Source organism: Carica papaya, chromosome 1 (genome assembly GCF_054855325.1).
Source record: "Carica papaya isolate Zhongbai chromosome 1, ASM5485532v1, whole genome shotgun sequence".
NCBI classification, from domain to species: Eukaryota; Viridiplantae; Streptophyta; class Magnoliopsida; order Brassicales; family Caricaceae; genus Carica; species Carica papaya.
The window spans coordinates 13,263,219-13,282,513 of NC_142309.1; the positions used below are offsets into that span (position 1 = coordinate 13,263,219).

At 32.7% G+C, this 19,295-nt stretch overlaps 2 protein-coding genes across 10 annotated transcripts; one reads left to right on the plus strand and one right to left on the minus strand.

Annotated features, from left to right (window-relative positions):
* The first annotated feature begins 2,227 nt into the window (after positions 1-2,227).
* LOC110825496 (proteasome assembly chaperone-like protein) lies at positions 2,228-5,464 on the plus strand. 2 transcript variants are annotated; one of them, XM_022055960.2, is made up of 7 exons: positions 2,228-2,422; positions 3,278-3,325; positions 3,988-4,046; positions 4,636-4,702; positions 4,788-4,831; positions 5,104-5,161; positions 5,235-5,464. In XM_022055960.2, the coding sequence occupies exons 1-7, from the start codon at positions 2,363-2,365 to the stop codon at positions 5,283-5,285; spliced, it is 387 nt and encodes a 128-aa protein (XP_021911652.1). In that variant the 5' UTR covers positions 2,228-2,362; the 3' UTR covers positions 5,286-5,464. The 2 variants fall into 2 exon arrangements, with proteins under 2 accessions (XP_021911652.1, XP_021911655.1); XM_022055963.2 differs by having other exon boundaries at positions 2,233-2,422; positions 4,000-4,046.
* A 227-nt stretch (positions 5,465-5,691) lies between these two features.
* On the minus strand, positions 5,692-18,971 carry LOC110825594 (Protein kinase superfamily protein). 8 transcript variants are annotated; one of them, XM_088220146.1, is made up of 21 exons: positions 18,557-18,940; positions 16,975-17,609; positions 16,175-16,429; positions 15,633-15,757; positions 15,465-15,509; positions 15,282-15,363; positions 15,125-15,193; positions 14,881-15,051; positions 14,722-14,787; positions 14,466-14,534; positions 14,220-14,363; positions 13,994-14,067; positions 13,540-13,812; positions 9,147-9,238; positions 8,916-8,992; positions 7,323-7,448; positions 7,192-7,234; positions 7,051-7,097; positions 6,507-6,568; positions 6,374-6,425; positions 5,692-6,084 (listed from the first exon to the last, which is right to left on the minus strand). In XM_088220146.1, the coding sequence occupies exons 2-21, from the start codon at positions 17,164-17,166 to the stop codon at positions 6,031-6,033; spliced, it is 2,118 nt and encodes a 705-aa protein (XP_088076272.1). In that variant the 5' UTR covers positions 17,167-17,609; positions 18,557-18,940; the 3' UTR covers positions 5,692-6,030. The 8 variants fall into 8 exon arrangements, 7 of the variants coding, with proteins under 7 accessions (XP_088076272.1, XP_088076262.1, XP_088076266.1 ...); XM_088220136.1 differs by having other exon boundaries at positions 15,465-15,757; positions 18,557-18,954; XM_088220140.1 differs by having other exon boundaries at positions 8,916-8,989; positions 15,465-15,757; positions 18,557-18,950.
* Between the last annotated feature and the right edge of the window lie 324 nt (positions 18,972-19,295).

Below are 19,295 nucleotides of genomic sequence, written 5' to 3' on the forward strand. Positions count from 1 at the left end.
AGTGTTATAACATGTGATCAGAATGCTTTTTATTTCAATTCTAAAATCTAAAAGTTGTTATTTCATCCATAGGACTTGAGCACGATAACTTCAAGTTACAACATATTCGGCCTTTGATTGAAAGCAAGCACACATACATACACTAAACATAATATTGGGTCTACTTGTTGTAAGGTAAATGAGAGATTCTATTATGCCTCTATAAAGCTTGTCACCAATATATTTTCCATTTTCATCTTTATCAAGCTTTATAGATGTGCGCATGGGAGTAGGACTTGGTTTTATATTTTTCATGCCATTTTTTTTTTAAGGAGAAAATATACTTACATTAGTTTAGTGAAAAACTATTTTTTTATTGTTTGATTTGTAGGCCTAGAAAATTATTATATTCTCACATCATATTTATTTCAAATTCAATTTGCATACTTTTCAAAAACTCCTTATACATATTTTCATTAGTTGCACCAAATATTATGTCATTTATATAGACTTGCTATTATTCAATAAGTAACATTTACACCCCAATATGTATAACCAATATTTGGTTTTCTCCTTTTTTAAAGCTCATCGAGTGTTTTGTTTAATAATAGGTGAATTATTACGCTAATTGCTACATAAAAAGTTTTGTTAATTACTTCTATTGAAAAGTACTTTGACAGATTGTATAAATCATGGTTTTAGTCATTTCCTCATAGATTTATTCTTTCTTTTTTACGACATTATTTTGTTGCAATGTTCTAAGAGTGGAAAAGTTATTATTAATTCTGTTTTCTTGACAAAAGGTAGTAAATTATTGATTTTTAAATTCTCTACCATGCTCACTCCATGCTTACAATTTTAGTCCATTTCTTATTTTGGACTTTCTTACATAAGTTTGTGAAAGTAGAACATGTCTAATTTTTCTAAGCAAGAAAAACTATCCAAGAGCATTGTTGAAAAAAATGAATTATGTTATTAATTTTGATGAATGACATAATAACGCGAAAACCCAATATCAACAATGCAATCTGAACCCACGGCATACATAATTAGTATAGAAACTTACTCATTAAATAAATTATCTATATTTAACCCATAATCAACTAATGATTAGAACTAAAGTAATTACCAGAAGAACAATAATTGATGAAATGCCACAAGAGTTATTTTGATAAGTAGAATTAATTACTCACTCAATAAGAAGTTTGAAGAAAACCTTACAAATTGACAAGCTAGAAAGCTTTGTATTTTATTCCTTAAAACTTGAATGGATACAACTAATTCTTGAGGCCTACTTATAGATATAGGCCAAGAGAATTACAATGGAAAGTAATCTCCTAAAATTACATGCAAGTAAAACTAAGGACTAATCAATAGAGACAAAGAAAATTAATGCAGATGTATGAGAGAGAGAGAAAATTATATAACTCATAATCTTGTTTTTCGGTTGAGTTCCATTTACTCTCACAAGAAATACAAATAAAAAATTAAAAAACAGTGAACTGGCATCTACTTTCATTTATAACTTTTAATTTATTTAAAAATTACTGAGTATAAATGTCATTAAAACTATAAAATTTGTCATTTGAAAGTATTTCAATAAATAATATTTAATTTAATTAAGCATATAACTTAACCCATCCTTGTGTTAATAGAATCACAAGACCAAAAAAAATATTTTTTATGAATAGACTTTTTTAATTTAAATATTCCAATAAACTAAAAAACGTGCACACAAAAAATATGCGCATCTTATTTCGTCAATTATGTTTTGGTTATGTAATTTGAATCAACAAAAAATGAAAAAAGTAAAAAAAATATATATATATATATATGTATATATATGATGGCTAACGCACCCCTGTACTATTTGATTTTTTTTCATTTAATCCCTTAATACTATTTTTGGATCTATTTTAATTCAATACTTTTTAAATTTTTGTTGATTTAACTCTCACTACTAATTTTTGTTGCTTGTTTGTGACACATTACCAGCAACGTGGCCCATGCCACTAACACCACCCAAATGACCATTAATGTTAAAGATTGAATTGTAAAAATTTCAAAGTATAAGAATAAAATAGTTTTAAAAAATAATAAAAAAAATTAAATAGTATGAGAATTCAGACCATTTTAACCGTATATTTACTATATCTTTTCACTTATTAATTTTTATTTTTCAGTAATTATAAATATTTTTTAATGGATAAAACTATTTAACAACTTATTATGCGGACCTTTTTGAGAACTGGGGTAGATGTCAAAAAAGCCCTTCTGAATGGTTTAAGAGCCGAAAAACTAGTGAAATATTTTATTGTTCTGAAAAGAAAAGGGAGAGAAGCATAGAAGAAATTATACTGCAATATTCGGGTGAGAAGACCAGATGTGCAGTTTTCTCCCAAGTTTTCCTGTTCCCTACAGAAATATCTCATTGGATATCAAGGTATTTTTCGCAGCTTTTGTTCTCGTTCTCGAATTTTTTTAGTAGATACATACATACATATATATATATATATACATATATGGCGTCTATTGAATTCTTGCTCGCTTTTTGAATCGCTTTTATATCACGCCGAGGAAATCAGACCTATAGAAGTGTTCTTCTCTGTATACGATGCTTATTCTATTTCTCAATTTTAAAAATAGGGGTTGGTTGAATTTTATAAGTTTTAATTATTTTACTTGAAAGGACGGAATTATATTTTATCAATTAGGAATTTTCTAAAGAAAAGCTTTTTTTATTATTTCATGTTTCATGGAAACGAACACAGTGGTTTCTAACCTCCTTGACTTCAATTATGAGATTCATGAATGGTAACTGAGACAATTTTAAATAGCCAGCGAGTGCTGAAATGCAGTTCTTTCCCTGTCAATGAAATTCCCTTAGTATTCTCTTTACTGTTATTGTGATGCAGTTGATTATTAACCAATTCATATTCTGTAATATGACTGTGTTTGGGACAAATGAACTTTGTTTGTGGAATTTGTTTGGAAATGTGTACATATTCTAACTATGACAGATAAAGATCCTTTACAAAATCATATAACAGAGTCCGTTTCAGAGTGGAATTGAGCAATACAGTCTAGGGTTTCTTAATTTTATTGGAATTTGAAATATGTTGTCTGAATTCTGCTTGGATTTATTTGGGAGCTTAATCTTTGTCATCTCCATTCTCTCATAGTTAAATTAAGTGGTAGTTTTCAAATTAATTCCTCAAACAAACTATATTCATTTCAAGCATCACGTATAGGCATTAACCAATTAAATTTTCTCAACTGTGTGGTCTTCGTTTGGCAGGAAAACCAGACAGATATAGTTATTTGCAGCTATGATGATCATTTCCTTGTAAGTATGAAGCCTTTGTTGTTACCCGTTTTCTCAAGGCACTGACGTTGATTCATCTATGTGCACATGTCAAGGAATATTTTTTTAGAGTAAATTATTGAAATATGACCGGAATTTATCGATTTTTTCAAAATACGTCTATTCTGGAAACACTTAAAAATATGGTTTGATTCACTTTGACCAGTGATATTCCTAACTTTTGTTTTGATTTTACCTGAATTACTCATTATGTACTCGCTTATCTTCTTTTCTTGACGAAAAAATGAAAATGTGAAAAGTGTCTGCAATATAAATCTTTCTTTTGGGCAAGCCATAGACTTCTTCCTTTTTTTTCTTATAAATAAAACTATATTATTTAGCAATAGACAACATTATTCTATTTAGATGAAGTTAAATGGGTCATCTTATAAAGTTCTTGTTGTCATTGTTTGATTTAGATATGTTAAATGGATAATTGTATAATTTTTTTTTTCTAACTTGACAAATAATATCACCAGTCAACTAATGTCAGCTTAACCAAAGTTTGTTAGTTAATGTTTTTGTAATCTTATTTTAAATTGTGAATAAGAGAAATCATATTTATTAATTTTGTTATAGTACAGTGTTATTTTTTGTATATAATTCAAACTTTAGTCATCTTTTGATAATTTTTCCTACCGGAGGAATACCTTCAGGTTATGGCAACTCAAATAGGAAGTATGGGGACAATACTACATGCAAGGTTTGCGTACTTGCGCTTTTGCAGTGTAGATAATTATGTTCTCATTTGCTTTGATCTGGTCTGCTAGTTATGGTTGGGCAATTCCTTTTATAAATAATTACTTATTAGAAGGCAGGCATACAGAAGAATTTAATGGCTCAATGAAGAAGTCAAGGAACTGATTCAATTAACTCAAACATAACATGATGAACTGAAAATTTAAGGATAAGTAAGGTATATTTTTAGCGTAAACACTAGGTTCAACAGAGATTTGATGGCAGGTAAAATTTCAAACTTCTGTTTCTATGCTTGGGTTTAGGAAAGTTGAATGTAATAAGCAGAATGTATATAGTCTATAGAGAAAGGTTTTAATTAGCTATATGGTCTACCATGAAGAATCTAATTGCATTAGTGGCTAAATGCAAAATGTATGGCAATTATCTTAGTCTGAGAGATGCGGGCATGGCTCAGTAGATAAAAAAGATTTTTAGTGAACATAAATTTCTTATTGAAAGTGAAGTTGATCATAAATTAAGTTACATTGAATTTAATAATATATGATTATTCTGTAGAGAGCAGTTATTAAGACGTGTAATATGTTGATTGGTAGGAAGGAAGAAGGGGTATCCGTCCAACCAAACTTTAATGTTTCAGTAGTGATTGGCAGAAGGGATGAGGTAAGTCGATTGGCGTACAAAATGTTTTATATGATGTTGCTTGTGTTTTTTTCCCTTTATTTTAAACTGTGAGCAACACATGCAGCCAATGCTAGTGGCAAGCGCTCGTCAGCTAATTGAACATATAAGGTATGAATTTGCAATTCATCTGATACATCGTTTATTCTATAAGCCTATATAGTATTTAGACATTTTGAAATATTGTTTTAAAAAAATAATAAAATATGAACTTTTTAAAAATACAAACAAATTTGAATAATTAAACCCTTGATTATGTTTTATGATATAAACAAATGAAATTTAAGTGCTTCTGAAAGAATAAAACTACTCTTTTGAAGATCTTTGTGAAACCCTGCTAGCATTTTCAGATGGGTAACAGAATGAATTTTATATGTTTGCAGTTGCTCTGGCTGTTCCAAGCCTCTAGTGTTTTCACTCGGTCTTAAAGACCATTCTGTGGTACTACTTTAACATCCTACTTTTTTAACATCTGCCTACTTGAAATAAATAATTTTATAATACGACTGTGCAGGAGACACTGAAAGGAGTTGTTGCTGCAGTGATCAAGAACCGCCTTTGGTGACCAAATTGCTGCAAATCATTCAGATTTGGCTTTGCAGTTTGTACCTTCAGATTTTTATTTACATCTCTGAGATCCTTACAACATTTTCTTGGATTTTGTTTATGCTAAATACTAAATATGTCTTCTGTTTGGTAAGATGTATCTGAGATATAAAGAAAACACTTCCATGTTGAGCGTCACACCATGATCAACTCTTAAGTTTCCTTGACAGCTTTTTGTAGTCTCTAGGGTTACACGTTTGAAACTTTTTTTTCAGCAGAACGATTTAAGGCTAGCTCAGCTGTGTTAAAAAAATACCTTAGAAAATGTTTCAAGTATCGTTAGTTTGCGATAAAAGTTACAGTATAATTCTACTTGATTGGTAATCTGTCAGAAGTAGACTGATAGAACATAACTAATTATGAGCTTTGGTTTTCACTAAGGTGAGAGGTTAAACTCCCCTTCGACCATCTGTGTATTAGACAAAACGCCAAAGATTATGCAATATAATTACAATATACTGTCAATAAATTACAACATTTTTCACAAATATGAACTCAAGGAATGGGAATTCTCAAAATTTAGGCGTGTACTTTTCTTCTCTTTTTTTCTTCTTTTGCCTAACAAGTTCACATAATATGGTACAATAAGAATTCAATCCAGAAAGGCCCCCCCTTACATCACTAAAAGAACCTCCCATGAGGCTTGAGAACTCTCACCATCTGACTAAATAATCTGGGTTAAGGCATCCCATCACCCTCATGCTTCATTCTCTTACTCTTTCTACTTTATTGGCCAAAGCATTCAATTGTTTCTCTAACTGCAAACAGTAAATTAACACAATTTCAGCAGTGAAACGGAAAAGAGGCCACTAAGTAATTGTTTGCAGCTAAATCAATTAACATAATTACTCACTGATGAACAGTCTTCTCCATTACCGAATAAATTCAATTGTTTTTCTAACCTTGAATCATTGTATATGGAAATTTTTAATGTATGACTTGATTGAAATATTCTAGTGAGCAAAAACAGTCAACTAACAAATTGGTTCTCTGAGAAAGATGAACTCTTTTCTAGTTTGCATATTCAATTCAAATAAATGTACAAACCTGATGATTTTTCATCTTCTGTGTCTGCAATTCCTCAATAAGGCTCCCAATACTGATATTACATTTAGGTTTCAGTTAAATATCCATAAGTTAAAGGTTTTCCAATAAGAAAAGTCCAGGTTTCATCTCATACCTCCGTTGCAGCTGAATCATCTGCGACATGAGCTCTCTCTCCCTAGGAGTAGAAGGGGTTATCTGCAAGCCAAAGGTCATCAAATCAATTACCATAATTGTTCACTGAAGACCAGATTACGTGTATTCCTCAGAAAGAGGGAAAAGGAGAAACTCAAAGCATAGTTATAGATCCAGCATCCATAGGATGTGGGCTTGACACTTTTCATCCCATGTTAAAAATTATAGTCTTGAAGTTCTAAGCAAAGCATCAAGAGTGTAAAACCTATTCTTTTTTTAAGCACTAAACAGTTCATCCAATGGAAGCCTGAAGCATTTTGATGAGGTACACCAAAATATATTGTCAACCATTTGAAAATTCAATGAAAAACATACTGAAGTTAAAGTCTTCCTAGCTCCATGTCCATCTAACCTTTCTCTCCAGGATGAAAAATTAAAAACTATCCACAGTAATATGGTTAAGCAGCTTTTTGCTCTCATTGCTTGAAGAGATATTACAAATAGGTAAAAACAATCCATTACTTTGACAAAGCAGTGTTTCTTACCTGCGAAACATCATCAATAACTACATCAACTGGATCTGCATGCTTACCTGCGTATAGCAAACCAAATCAATTACTTTTTACTCATCTAGTGCAGGAATAGAAGGTGGAGATGTGAAACTCAATGGTGGAGAGAGACATTACCAGAGGTTTGCTCCACATACTTAATCAGTCTAATAATTTCTTCCTGCGAACAATTAAACTAATTTCTTTTAAGAAGTTCATAGTTGAGATTACATAAACATTAGAAAGAAAGTAGTTGTAGGCGAAATTACCCTTTGCATGGTGTTCTGAAGCAAAATGCTTTGCAGTGATGGAAGAATTGAGGCAGCTGTAAAGTTCAGCAAAGCTGGACTGTTTAAGCCTACGCCAACTGGGTTGAAGGTGCAGTTTGTAGGTCCCTGAATGAGAAAATATATAATGGCAATGGTTATAAAGCCATTGCCTAAAAAAAATACTGCTAAGTTCCATCCTTGCCATACTCAAGTACATAAATCTATAATGTTTTGAAGTTAGTGTAAAAGAGAAGGAACAGAACAATTAGGAGTTCATGGACTAGGTCATATATCATCTGAAGGTTGTATAAAAACTAAGCTAAAAAAGTAACAGAACTGAGCATTAATTTTAAATCTGAACATCACATTTGTATCTTGACAACTGAAAAGACAAGAAATGCTCCCATGAATGGGTTAGATCAAAAAAGTGGGCATGTTAAAAGATGCTCAGAGTAATAATGTTGCTAAAACTACAATTTCATTTGATATAATGGTACAAGCTATAGAAGAGGCACTATTATGGTCCTTACTAATGGATATAATTATGGGATGATGAACGAGAAATCAGTAGGTATTTTTGAATTTTTCCTGTCTTTTTTCTTTTACCCACTGTATCTAATTATGTGCTCGTTAAGAGAGAACCCAATGATTTCTTGAGTAAAACAAGTATTCAGAACTTGTAAATTAATTCTTCTTTCATTATCTGTCAACAAAGAGAGCCCAATATTTTAATACAAAGGAAGATAGTTATGCTGCAAGTTATTTTCCAGAATTCTCATAACTACTCATAACTATCCATATTCCTTATCTAACCCTTACCCTTCTTCCCTTCTACTACACATCCTACTGATTGAAAATAAAGCATATAGGCACAAAAAACAAAGAGAAGCAGTTATTCTGGGAGTTATTTTCCAGAAAAGCATAACTACCCATCTGTTTCTCCCTAATTTTCTCCTACTAATACTCACAATGTTTCATAAAAATACAACATATAAACCCACAAAATATCACAGATAATGCAGCATATATACCTATTCCAATAAACCCATAAACAATTCAAATACAGCACATATACCTAGATATTAATTACATTATTTCTTCTTCCTTCTTTGGCACACCTTACGAAAAGGTGTTATTTTTTCACTGCTGTTCCTGACAGGCAAACGCTCAATACATGATCAGCCAACATGCTATGTGATTTGTAAAGGGTTATGATAAAACCTTTTTCTATCTTGCTACATTTTGATAATATTGATTTCTATATGGAACACTGTTGAAACATCTTAGTAAATTTTATTAATCTATCAGGATTAGTCTTTAGTAGAAGAGAGTTAACTACCAAATAACTAAGTGTTCTATTTAGAAATCAGCAGCTTTCTACACAAAAATTACACCTATTTGAAATACTTGAAGGGAATAAGTAAATGCCATAAATAGATCGAAGTAGGAGCAAAAAACATGAAAATTAACTTCTGAATGCTTTCAACATCCCAATAAAGGTCGCCTATCGAAAGCATCAAATGATGGAAGCAAATTCATATTGTCAAAGTCCAAGTAAGGCTGATGAGATCTAAAGCACATATATTAACATACCTTCGGACTGAGATCTGCTGATGTGACCTTAAAACGTCCCTTACGTTGCACAACTGCCCCTTCTGATGTATCTTCTACTGTGTTTAAATTTGCAACCCAAAATAGATTTACTAAAGCATTTTTTATAGAAAAAACAAGAAAAGAAAAAGCCAATAGGTTGTAGTATAAATAACAAATATCTAAAAAACAATTCGAATTGATATTAACTCAAAGGATAGAGACAAACAGTACCAGATGCAAGGATATTAGAATCTCTCCTCTGGCGGTACAATAATGGACCACTGTAATTTCGCTCTGTGTGGTACTTGGTTTGTGAAAGATCCCTTCAAATATAATCGCAAAGTGCTAAATGTTATTGAAAATATATCTAATCTTCAACTCAAGTAAATGGAAATAATGAAGGAACTAACTACAGCTTCAACTTTAAAGTAAGATTATCTTTCAGATCAGTGTGAGAGCAAACTTTTAGTGGAAAACAAGATGACACTTGATTTGTCAGGTACAATTTCAGCAAAATCTGAATACTGACAGATGAAATTATCAGGCATAATTTCATCATACTTTCAAGTATTATAGTCCAAAATAAAATTTATGTACCATCACTGTTTGCTTGACAGTGAAATGGTTTCTTCTTTTACAGAATACGAAAATGATGGCATAGTTTACAGTTGTCTCCAAACTAATCTTCCCGAGTGACATTTCTTTATTATTATTTTTTTTCTTGAACCAATAGTCCATAAATTTTCAGTAGGAGCATTACAAGAATCATTCAGCAGTCCAATAATCCACCATTTCCAATTCAATCCCATGATCTACAAGAAGCAGTTTGGGACCTTCTCTATTTGAAACAGCAACAGACTGGTTGATGCATAGTTATCACAAAGAGAACCAGCCTGCTTGAAGCCTACCATGCCCCAACACCTAGTCAATCTAGCTTGGCAAGTATATTAAATATGCATTAAAACCAGCAAAACAAACTGGTCAAATCAAATTGTAATAATTTTTTTTTTTGAAATAAAAGATGAAAGTATTATTATTCACAAAGGTACAAAAGGAGTACCACCCAATTACATAGAAGCTACATATCAATTAGGTGGTCGATGACACACTCCAAATCTTCCCAATGTACAAATCAAATTGTAATAATGAAATTTCGAATATACATAGTTTTTTTTTTTAAATAAAAAGAGTAAATTAATGAAAGGCTTTAAGAGGGCACCACCCATATACAAAAAATTTACAAGTGGTCAATAAGTATATCTACAATGACTGCAAAATTTTAAGGACTATATAAATCATACCCCAAAACCATAGAACCAAAAAAGTGTATCCATTTATCTATAATTTTGGCAAGCGGTTCTTCTTTACCTACAAAAAACCCTGTTGTTTTTTTCTTTCCACATGATCCACGTGATAGATAAAGGGATGAGGCAGGGCGTACTATTGTCATTTCTCAACCCCTCCCAAGCTAATAATTCAGTTCTTACCATCCCGGCCATAGCCCAACTGATGTCTAAGAGATTGAACACAGAACACTATAAACTGAAGGTGAAAGGACACCAAAGCATAATGTGATTGCTGGACTCTGCATCATATTTCATCTATTATATTTTTTAAATTTAATAATTATTGATTACATTATGTGAAGAGTATTAAGAACTTTTCCACATTTTACCATTGAGAAAATCACCAAAACATAACTTCGCATAATTCTATGAAAACATGAGTACATTTTGGATATATTAAAAACATCTTTTTATAAATACAAATAAAAAATCATATCTTATTACGAATGAAGGAGTAAATTACAAAAGAATCCCTGTTTTAGGGCCTAATTACAAACAGGTTTATTAGTTTAAAAAATTACAATCTAGTTCCTGTTTTTTGAATAAACATTACAACATAATCCAATGAAACAAACATTAAAATGACCACTAATGAGCAAACCGGACCTTTTTTTATTCTCAAGAGGACACAAAAAAAACACCTCAGAAAGAAAATACTAACTGCGTGAAGAATTTTGAACAAATTGATGAGAGAGCCTGGAAAATGCAATTGAGAAACTTGATTGGAATCTGGTTTGTAGAAATCTGATTTGGAATTTTGTAAGTGTTAATGTGAGTTTACTAAGCTTTGGTTCTTTGGTTGTTTGGATGATTTGTAAAAAAATATAAGCAATACAATATGACCCTTTCTTTCATGTTAAAACTTCACAAACCGTACAAAGAATATAAAATATGCAAATCCATATAAATATTCTTTTTTCAAAATTTTCAAATCAAATTTGTATACACCAAATTCCAATCAAACTTCTTCAAATTTCTGCTGAGCATATCCAACGAATGTTCCCCAAAACCTCTCCAATTTCAGTCAAAAATTTTCAGTAAAAAATTTTCAATTTTCTTTAAGATTTCATGTTTTTAGAAGACTTACTCGTGAGTTATCTTGGGGTGAAAAAACCTATTTTTGTTTTAGCAGTGATTTTAATGTTTGTTAGTTCATTAAACTGAATAGTAATGTTTTCTCAAAACTCAAGAACTAAGGTGTAATTTTTTCTTTTTCTAGTGAACTTAGTTGCAATTAGTCCCAAAACCCAGGAACTCTTGTGTAATTTGCCTTAATTAAAATTAACATTATAAAACAGGACCTTTATAATTTTTTTGTTAGTTTGACAGTTAATTGACCATGATTAATATTTTCCCATCATTAATAACACATATAAGATGACTAAATTGCCTTGTTCTTTCTCTCTTCTTTTCCTCCACTTACACCCACCTGCTCCTCTATTGCCACCAAGACCCTTATGCAAAATCACCTCCACAGAAACTATCTCTTCTGTCTTTCTTGCAATTTCCTCTCTCCATTTGTCTCTTCATCTTCCTTGGTCGTACTACGACATCCATGACCATAACCTCCTCCATCTCCATCATCCATCTCTCTCCCTCATGGTCAACTGCAAAGCACCCCAAATATGTTTCTCCTGGATTCCCAACAGCTACATGACCAATGAGGTGGTCGTCAAGTGATACTAATTCAATACTTCAAGCAAGAGATTCCGGATTTGACAATCGAAAAACTAACTCATAGCCTCCTAAAATGGGATCTTACTTGGAAAATTGTTGGACAAATCGCATTTTAATGAGATTGTTATAACGGGCTCATTCTAAGAGCAGTACCTATGACTCAACTGAACATTCCATGGTGGAGAAGGCACTCCATTAGTAACACACATGAGAAGTAGCCATCTCGGTAGCTCTTGTTCCTCCTTTTTACCCCTTTGGCCTTTGTTGCATGGACTACAACTCCATTCCTACAAGGATGCATATTAGATTCCCAAGTCTTAGTCCAAAATTGTACCTATATTGATAAGACATTGCAAACAAACAGGAACGATTGAACCCAACAGTTTGTAGCCTTATCATCAACTCAGGCAGAGCTCACCTACCATCATACTATGGAGATCAATTTATTTTTGCAATTTTTTCACTTTTTATTAAATTAGTAATTCTGAAATTGGATACACTAATTTTGTAATTATTAAAATTAGAAATATATATTTCTAGATTATTATATTAATATATTTTAAGATTATTGCAATCACTAAATTAATATTTTAATTTACTAATTCAAGAGTATTATAACAATTATTTTACATTTTACTATCCTACTCAAACGCTTACTCAACTTTCTCAAACAGTAAAATTAGTTTAATCCTTCCCCTACTTATTAATACCTTACACGACCCCATTCGACTATGCTATCATACCACACCCAAATTGCCCAATCTAGCCCACGTTCAAAAAGAAAAAATATAAAGAAATAAAGAAAAGTGGAAGTTATGATGTCATTTGAACGAAGTAAAAGAAAAAAAACTAAAACAACCACAAATAAAGAATAAATAGAGCTATTATCTATGATTGAATTATATTTGTTTGAGGCATGATTTGTCAATAATATACACTGAAATAAAAAGAATAAGATACACTGAATATGAAAAAAATATATAGAAAAAAAGAAAAATAATATAATAATCAATAACCGAAAAGACAACCTAGAAGGCTAAAATCATAGTTTTATTTAAATATCATGGCCTTGCATTCTGCTATTGCGAAGCTCTAGAACCAAAATATATTTCTATCAGTAACACTTTCTAAAGATTTCACATTGTTCTCAAGTATCTTTAGGACCAGAAAATAAAGAGTGCACCTATGGCAATTCACATAAGCAATTTCATACGGCTATATCAGTAGACAAATTATAAACTGTTTAAGACTTCAATGCACACTCCTTTGCACTTTTGGGAGATCCAAAATTTGCATAATTCAAATATCATTCAAGACTATTAATAGATTACTTTCACTTTATTGGATAAGAATACTTTACTTCCTCTTGTATGGGTTTTCTTAAATTATGAAAAAAAAATAAAAACAAAAATAAACATAAAGAATCTCCTAAATTTGTAAAACATGATCCTTTAGAAAAGTAACAAATAGCATAAACATTTCAATCAACCTGTGAACAGAAATATCATCACCTTATATGCTTTCCACCTTATTATTCATCTACACAAAATGAGCAATGCTAAAAGAAAAAATCTTTAAATTTAAACCAATACAACACTCACCTGTCCCCATCTGTGATGATCTTTTTAGGTGAAAATGCATTATCCGGTATTACTGGACCACTTAAGAACTTTTGTTGCTCCAAAATGATATGACGCGGTAACGAGCTACTTTGGACTGAATTTTCACCATCATTTCTCCCACTATCTTGGAACATGGTTCCACTTGTTGACTTTGTAAGAAGTTGCTGTCTAGAATCTAATGGAGCAGGAGCAGTACCTTTCCAACTAGGACTAGTTGCACCATCATCATCCTCACAAACATCAAAACAGCCTCTGCAGTAAAAGCTAGTGGCATAACTAAAGGATGAAGAAAGATGATAAAGATCTTCAAAGATGTGAAAACTTTAAAACAATATCTTGAGATAAATGAGGCTCAGCCTTCTCAAAAAGAGCGAAAAAAGAAATGAGGCTATCAGCAAAGGAACAGCAAGTATAAGTAAGAAAGCAATTGTACTTGAGCGCCTGAAGAGGCTTAATGGGAAATGAAGCAAGTGAACTCTCCAAATCACGAAGATCATTGAGCCCATCCTGAAACAAGCATCAGGTGAATATCAAATGCTGGGGGACAAGTTACAGCCAAGGAACACTAGCAAGGTCCTTTTTTTTCTGGAGAAGCATAAGGAGAATCACCAAAAATTAAAAGAAATTCAAGAGTAGAAGAGCTCTATAGTAAATAATACCTCCAGATGGTGTGCGGTGGCTGAAATATTAGCCCTTTCAGGGGATGACCTCTCCGCTGGAAGTACAAATTCATGGTACCTGCTGCTTTCCTTCATGCCAACATCTGGTTCTTCTGCATTTGGCATGATATCATTATCTTGAATCTGCAAGCCACCATGTTTATTACGAAAATGATTTCATCAATGGACCACTTTTTTCCTCCAAAATAACTGACTATACTAACTAAAATCATACTAGAAACTTACAAGGGCAGCCTGGCATTTTAGATCCTCAAGGTTGAAATTCCAAGCGCTAATTCCTCTAATATACTCTTGCTGCAAAGTGACAAAAACTCAAACCCAGAACAAAACAAAGATTCTGGTAACAAATTGTCCTTGTTCCTCTTATTTACTCGTTTTGGGAAAGAGCCCTCTTTATACACTCGGTTGGAAAATGTCTTGTTCATTAAAACCAGACTAGTCTATGAACATTTAATATATATGATGAAATTGTCATTCTCACCTGTGATAAATGTTCTTTATCCTCGTAAAGATTTTTATTCTGCATAAGAAGATTAGCTTCTTTCGCCTGAAAATTAGACGAGAAATCAAATTATACAAACAAATCCCTTCTGACGGAGCTTGCAAACTAGAAAAATACAATTGAGCATAAGCAAGATACCTTTAGCATCCTGAAACGTTCACCTAATGGAGCAAGGCCCTCAATAATTGAACGAGCCAAATAATCATTTGAGCGAGCATGTTTAAAGAAAGGATGCTTTAAAAGCCTTTCTGAAGTAGGACGCTTTTTAGGATCCTTCACTAGGCAAGCGGCCACCATCTCCTTGAAAGACTGTAAAAGTATCTAACCTTCAGAACAGCATCATGACCTATATAACAGTCAAGCTTTTATTAAACACACAAACCTTAGAGAACCTTTTGTCCCTTTCATAATCAAGACCTGGAGGTGCATTTTGCAAGGTCATCAGCAAAACCTGCACAGAGAAGATAATTGGAAAAGATCAACTAACAAAGCACTAATAAACAGAGATCAGTACATCAACAGAAAATCAGAAAATTTACTTTCATTGGTGGATATTTGGAAAAAGGGGCATGACCATGAGCAAGTTCAAGTGCTGTTATTCCAAACGACCAGATATCTGCTCTGGTAACATAAACAAATCTTAGGACTATAACCAAACAAAACCAACAATGAACATCATGAAAAAAACATTTTTTAAAAAATACACATAACAACCCACTCACTTAAAGTCATATCCGTGCAACTGCTGCATAACTTCAGGTGCCATCCTAAGGGAAAACATGCCATTATGGAACTCTTTATAACAATCCATTAACTTATTTACATCATATAAATAAGTGATAAGATTGCCATACTTAATCCAAAATTGTAAAACACTTGAAAGGAAATACCAGCAAGGGGTTCCGACAAAAGTATTTCTTGAACGTTGTCTATCCCCAGTATCAAACATGCAAGCTGATACACCAAAATCTGCTAACTTGACTGCACCATTAGAATCAATTAAAATGTTCCCAGCCTGTCACCAGAATAATGAACGTAAATCAGAAATGCAATTCCATCCCCAAAATGGAGAGGGGAAAATGAGAACAGATACAGAAACTAAATAACAGTATGTTATAACATTTAACCAAGCTTCACTCCCATACAAAACAACTAAGCAGATCTAAATCCGAAACAGAAGTTAACAGTTCAAACACAAGATATGAGTATAATGCATCATATATCAGAATATATAAAAAATTCCTTGCACATTTACTAATCTTCTCAAATCTTCTCAGATGCATAGAAAGTAATTTTCTTGAGGCAAATTCTAATACTAAGATTTAATGTTGCATCATATACAATATTATGAATTAACACAATTACTATGCAAAGGACTCTGGGGCAAAAGAATATTCCAAGTAAGCCAGTGGCTTGCAGCTAAATTCAATACCTTCACATCTCTATGGATGTGCCCATGGAAGTGAAGATAAACCAGAGCTCTGAGAACCTCCCGCAGTAAAGTAGCAATAACAGGCTCTTCAAATCCTTCTGGATAAGCAGATTTCATTATATGAAGGCAAGATCCCCCATCCATGTATGGCATCACAACCCAGAGGTGATGACCAGCAGTGAAAGAACAATGGGCCCGTAACAAATTAGGATGATCAATCCAGCTCATTGTCTGTACCTCTCGGCGGATACCATCCTGCATTAATGGTATAGAATATTTATAAAAATGAATAAAGCAGCACTATCTCTTAATACAATGGTATGACTGAGACTTATAACAAGCATCAGAAGTAAATGAATAATTTCATTTCCTAATGCTCCAAGATATATACTGTTGCAGAGGGAACAAAGGAAACAAAATTAAACATGAGACTCTGTACCATCTATCAGTCTCAGTTTTAGTTACCAATCTACAATGGCTTTGGTACAAAAATTAGAACAAAAAAATGAATTAAGGCTTTATTTTATTTGCAAGGATATGTAAGAAGTAAAAGACAATAACAAAATGAGTTTTTTAACCATTGCCCTGAACTGGTACGTCAATGTGTGCCCGTGGTGATATAAGAGATGGGTATGCCCATATATGTGAGGCAAAAAGGGATAGAGAGAGAGAGAGAGAGAGAGAGAGAGAAGAGAGAGAACAAAGGCAAGAAAACAATCATAACCAAGCTGTTACCTGTCTAATGGCCAATAAACACAAGTATCTCAAGCTACCAATGAAAGAAATAGCCGCATACTTACGAGATCGTTGTTACATTTCTCGAGATCAAGAACCTTGATAGCAACTATCTCATTAAGCGGAATACATAAAGCTCTGTAGACAGTGGCACTGACACCCTCACCAACTTCTTCATATAATTTATATTCTCCTGCATCAACGGGATATCTTTTTTCTGAAGCATGCTCCATATTTTCTTCTTTATAGCAAACCATTCACACCCTCTTTACCCCAACAGGATCTGAAAAACATAAATGAAATGTAGGTTGGAGAAGTGAGAGTCAGTACAATGCGTGCTTTCTTCCAATTTGTTAGCATTTTCCCTTCCTTCAGGGCAAAGCAGAATGGCATTCCACAGACTTCATTAACAACTTCTCACCAACACTTGTTCTAGCAACAGTATGTGAATCCTATCAGGCACTTTGTAGTCTGTGATTGAACTGTCAACCTAGAAGGAAATATATCCTCCCAAGGTCGTAAGCCTATCAATTAGCCTGCAGCCTCCTATGCAAAATCGTAGAGTATGCTTTCGGACTCTAATCTGACAAATACATCCCAAACCCAGCAAAACTATCTTTGCATACAAAAACTGAAGAATCAATATCGATCCGAGATAATAAGATGACAAAGCAAAGTGATGATATGGACAGTTCCGAACCTGCAAAAGAAGATGAGATTAATACAGAAACAAAGACAAAAATAATTTTTCCGACGTGGCATAACCATGAACTGCTGCTGCCGCAGCTGCTACAATGACAATAATAAATTACCACTACTGCTTCTAATAACAACAACTCTCCTGATACTCCCCTACTTCCTCAATGCATAAGGACAGTTTTTATATGCATTTTACGTAACGAACAGGGACAAGTTTTCGGGAAAAAAAAAAGAAAAAGAAAAAAGAACAAGTCCAAAGAACGAATGCTCATCCAGTAGAACAAATTTTAAAGAAAGTCCCCATCACATAATTTGAAACAAAATATTCCAGTACAGCTGGAAAAGATTTCTGCTAAACTGAGTGAAGTTTCCATAATCATTTCGGAAAACAGTACATCGTAATTAAATATTAAAAAAAGGAGCTTGAAAAATGCTCTCGGAAAATGTCTGGCTGACATCATTTACTTATAAATACAGAATAGTTCTTTTTTTGTTAAATTCAGGTAAAAACGAACAAAGCTAACGGCCTTCTAAATGGACCTCTCTAAATCCGAATCAACGACAACATACAAAAAAAATAATAATAGTCTTCGATTATCCATTAATACCAGCGGTCCAAGTAGCCAGTCTAAATCTCTATATTCAATCTCCAGTTCATGGAACAATCAAATCCTCACGTCTAATCCATCTCAAATCATCAAATAAATCTAATTCCTAAATTCACCTGATCAACCGAATTATAAATCCCTAAAAGAAGAATACATAAGCAAACAAATAGCATTTCCATAATTCCTAAATAAACACATAAAATTGATCGATAACATACAATTACGGTATCAAACCAAATAGACAGCCAGCATTTAAAAACCCACGGTTAGGCAACGAAAACAAAACAAAAGCATAATCCTCCAGTTGAAGATACTGGAACTAGCATCGACGAAGTCTGACCTGCTGAGGGACGACAAAAGAGAGAAACGACTTCGATGTAGTTGATTCTACTCGGCCAAACGATACCGATGAATCGATGATGACGATATAACTGACAGAGGAGAGGTCTGTCCAGAGTCAGGTCCACGAGATCGAATCTTTCACCGTCTCAACCGAGAAAATTAGGAAAACAGAAAATAAGTGAAATAAATAAAGTTCTACTCCTTTTTATTTCTGCTTTTCTTTATTTATTTTCCTCTCCCTCTCTACCTCGACTGGGAACTAGAGAGAGCAAGGGAAAAGAAAGAGGAACGAGAGAAATGGATGGAAGTTATGTGAGAAAATGTACTGTAGAATAAATATATCGTGAGAAGTTAGGTGACTTGTTATGGTTTTCTAGAAGCTGAATGAATCACGAGTTTTGTTTATATCGTCGATTTTATCGGTTGAGGGAAATGAGGAGAGGGGAAGAGGCAATATATCGTGAAAGCGGAGCTGATTGCGTCACCGGAGGAGGCACCTTAGGGGATAATATAGTTGCAAAGTGAATATCTCTTTCTTTTCTTTTTCTTTTTTCTTTTGTTCTCCTGATTTTTTTTCAACTTTTAATTTTTGTGTCATATATTCTTTGGTATAATTTATATTTTAGGTTGATAATTATTTTAAATGATTTATAGCTTAGCATATAGTAGCATAATCTCAAATACTTAAATTGTTTTGTAATTATTTGCATGAACCTTTATATATGAAAAAGTCGTTT

Excerpts from the sequence above, each read along its gene's own strand:
- LOC110825496 (XM_022055960.2), top strand. The coding sequence starts at position 2,363 with ATGTGCAGTTTTCTCCCAAGTTTTCCTGTTCCCTACAGAAATATCTCA. Across the intron at positions 3,326-3,987 it reads GCTATGATGATCATTTCCTT|GAATACCTTCAGGTTATGGC; the intron begins GTAAGTATGAAG and ends TTCCTACCGGAG. Across the intron at positions 4,047-4,635 it reads GGGACAATACTACATGCAAG|GAAGGAAGAAGGGGTATCCG; the intron begins GTTTGCGTACTT and ends GTTGATTGGTAG.
- LOC110825594 (XM_088220136.1), bottom strand. The coding sequence starts at position 17,166 with ATGGTTTGCTATAAAGAAGAAAATATGGAGCATGCTTCAGAAAAAAGA. Across the intron at positions 15,194-15,281 it reads CCAAATATCCACCAATGAAA|GTTTTGCTGATGACCTTGCA; the intron begins GTAAATTTTCTG and ends TTCTCTGTGCAG. Across the intron at positions 6,085-6,373 it reads AGAAGATGAAAAATCATCAG|TTAGAGAAACAATTGAATGC; the intron begins GTTTGTACATTT and ends TACTGTTTGCAG.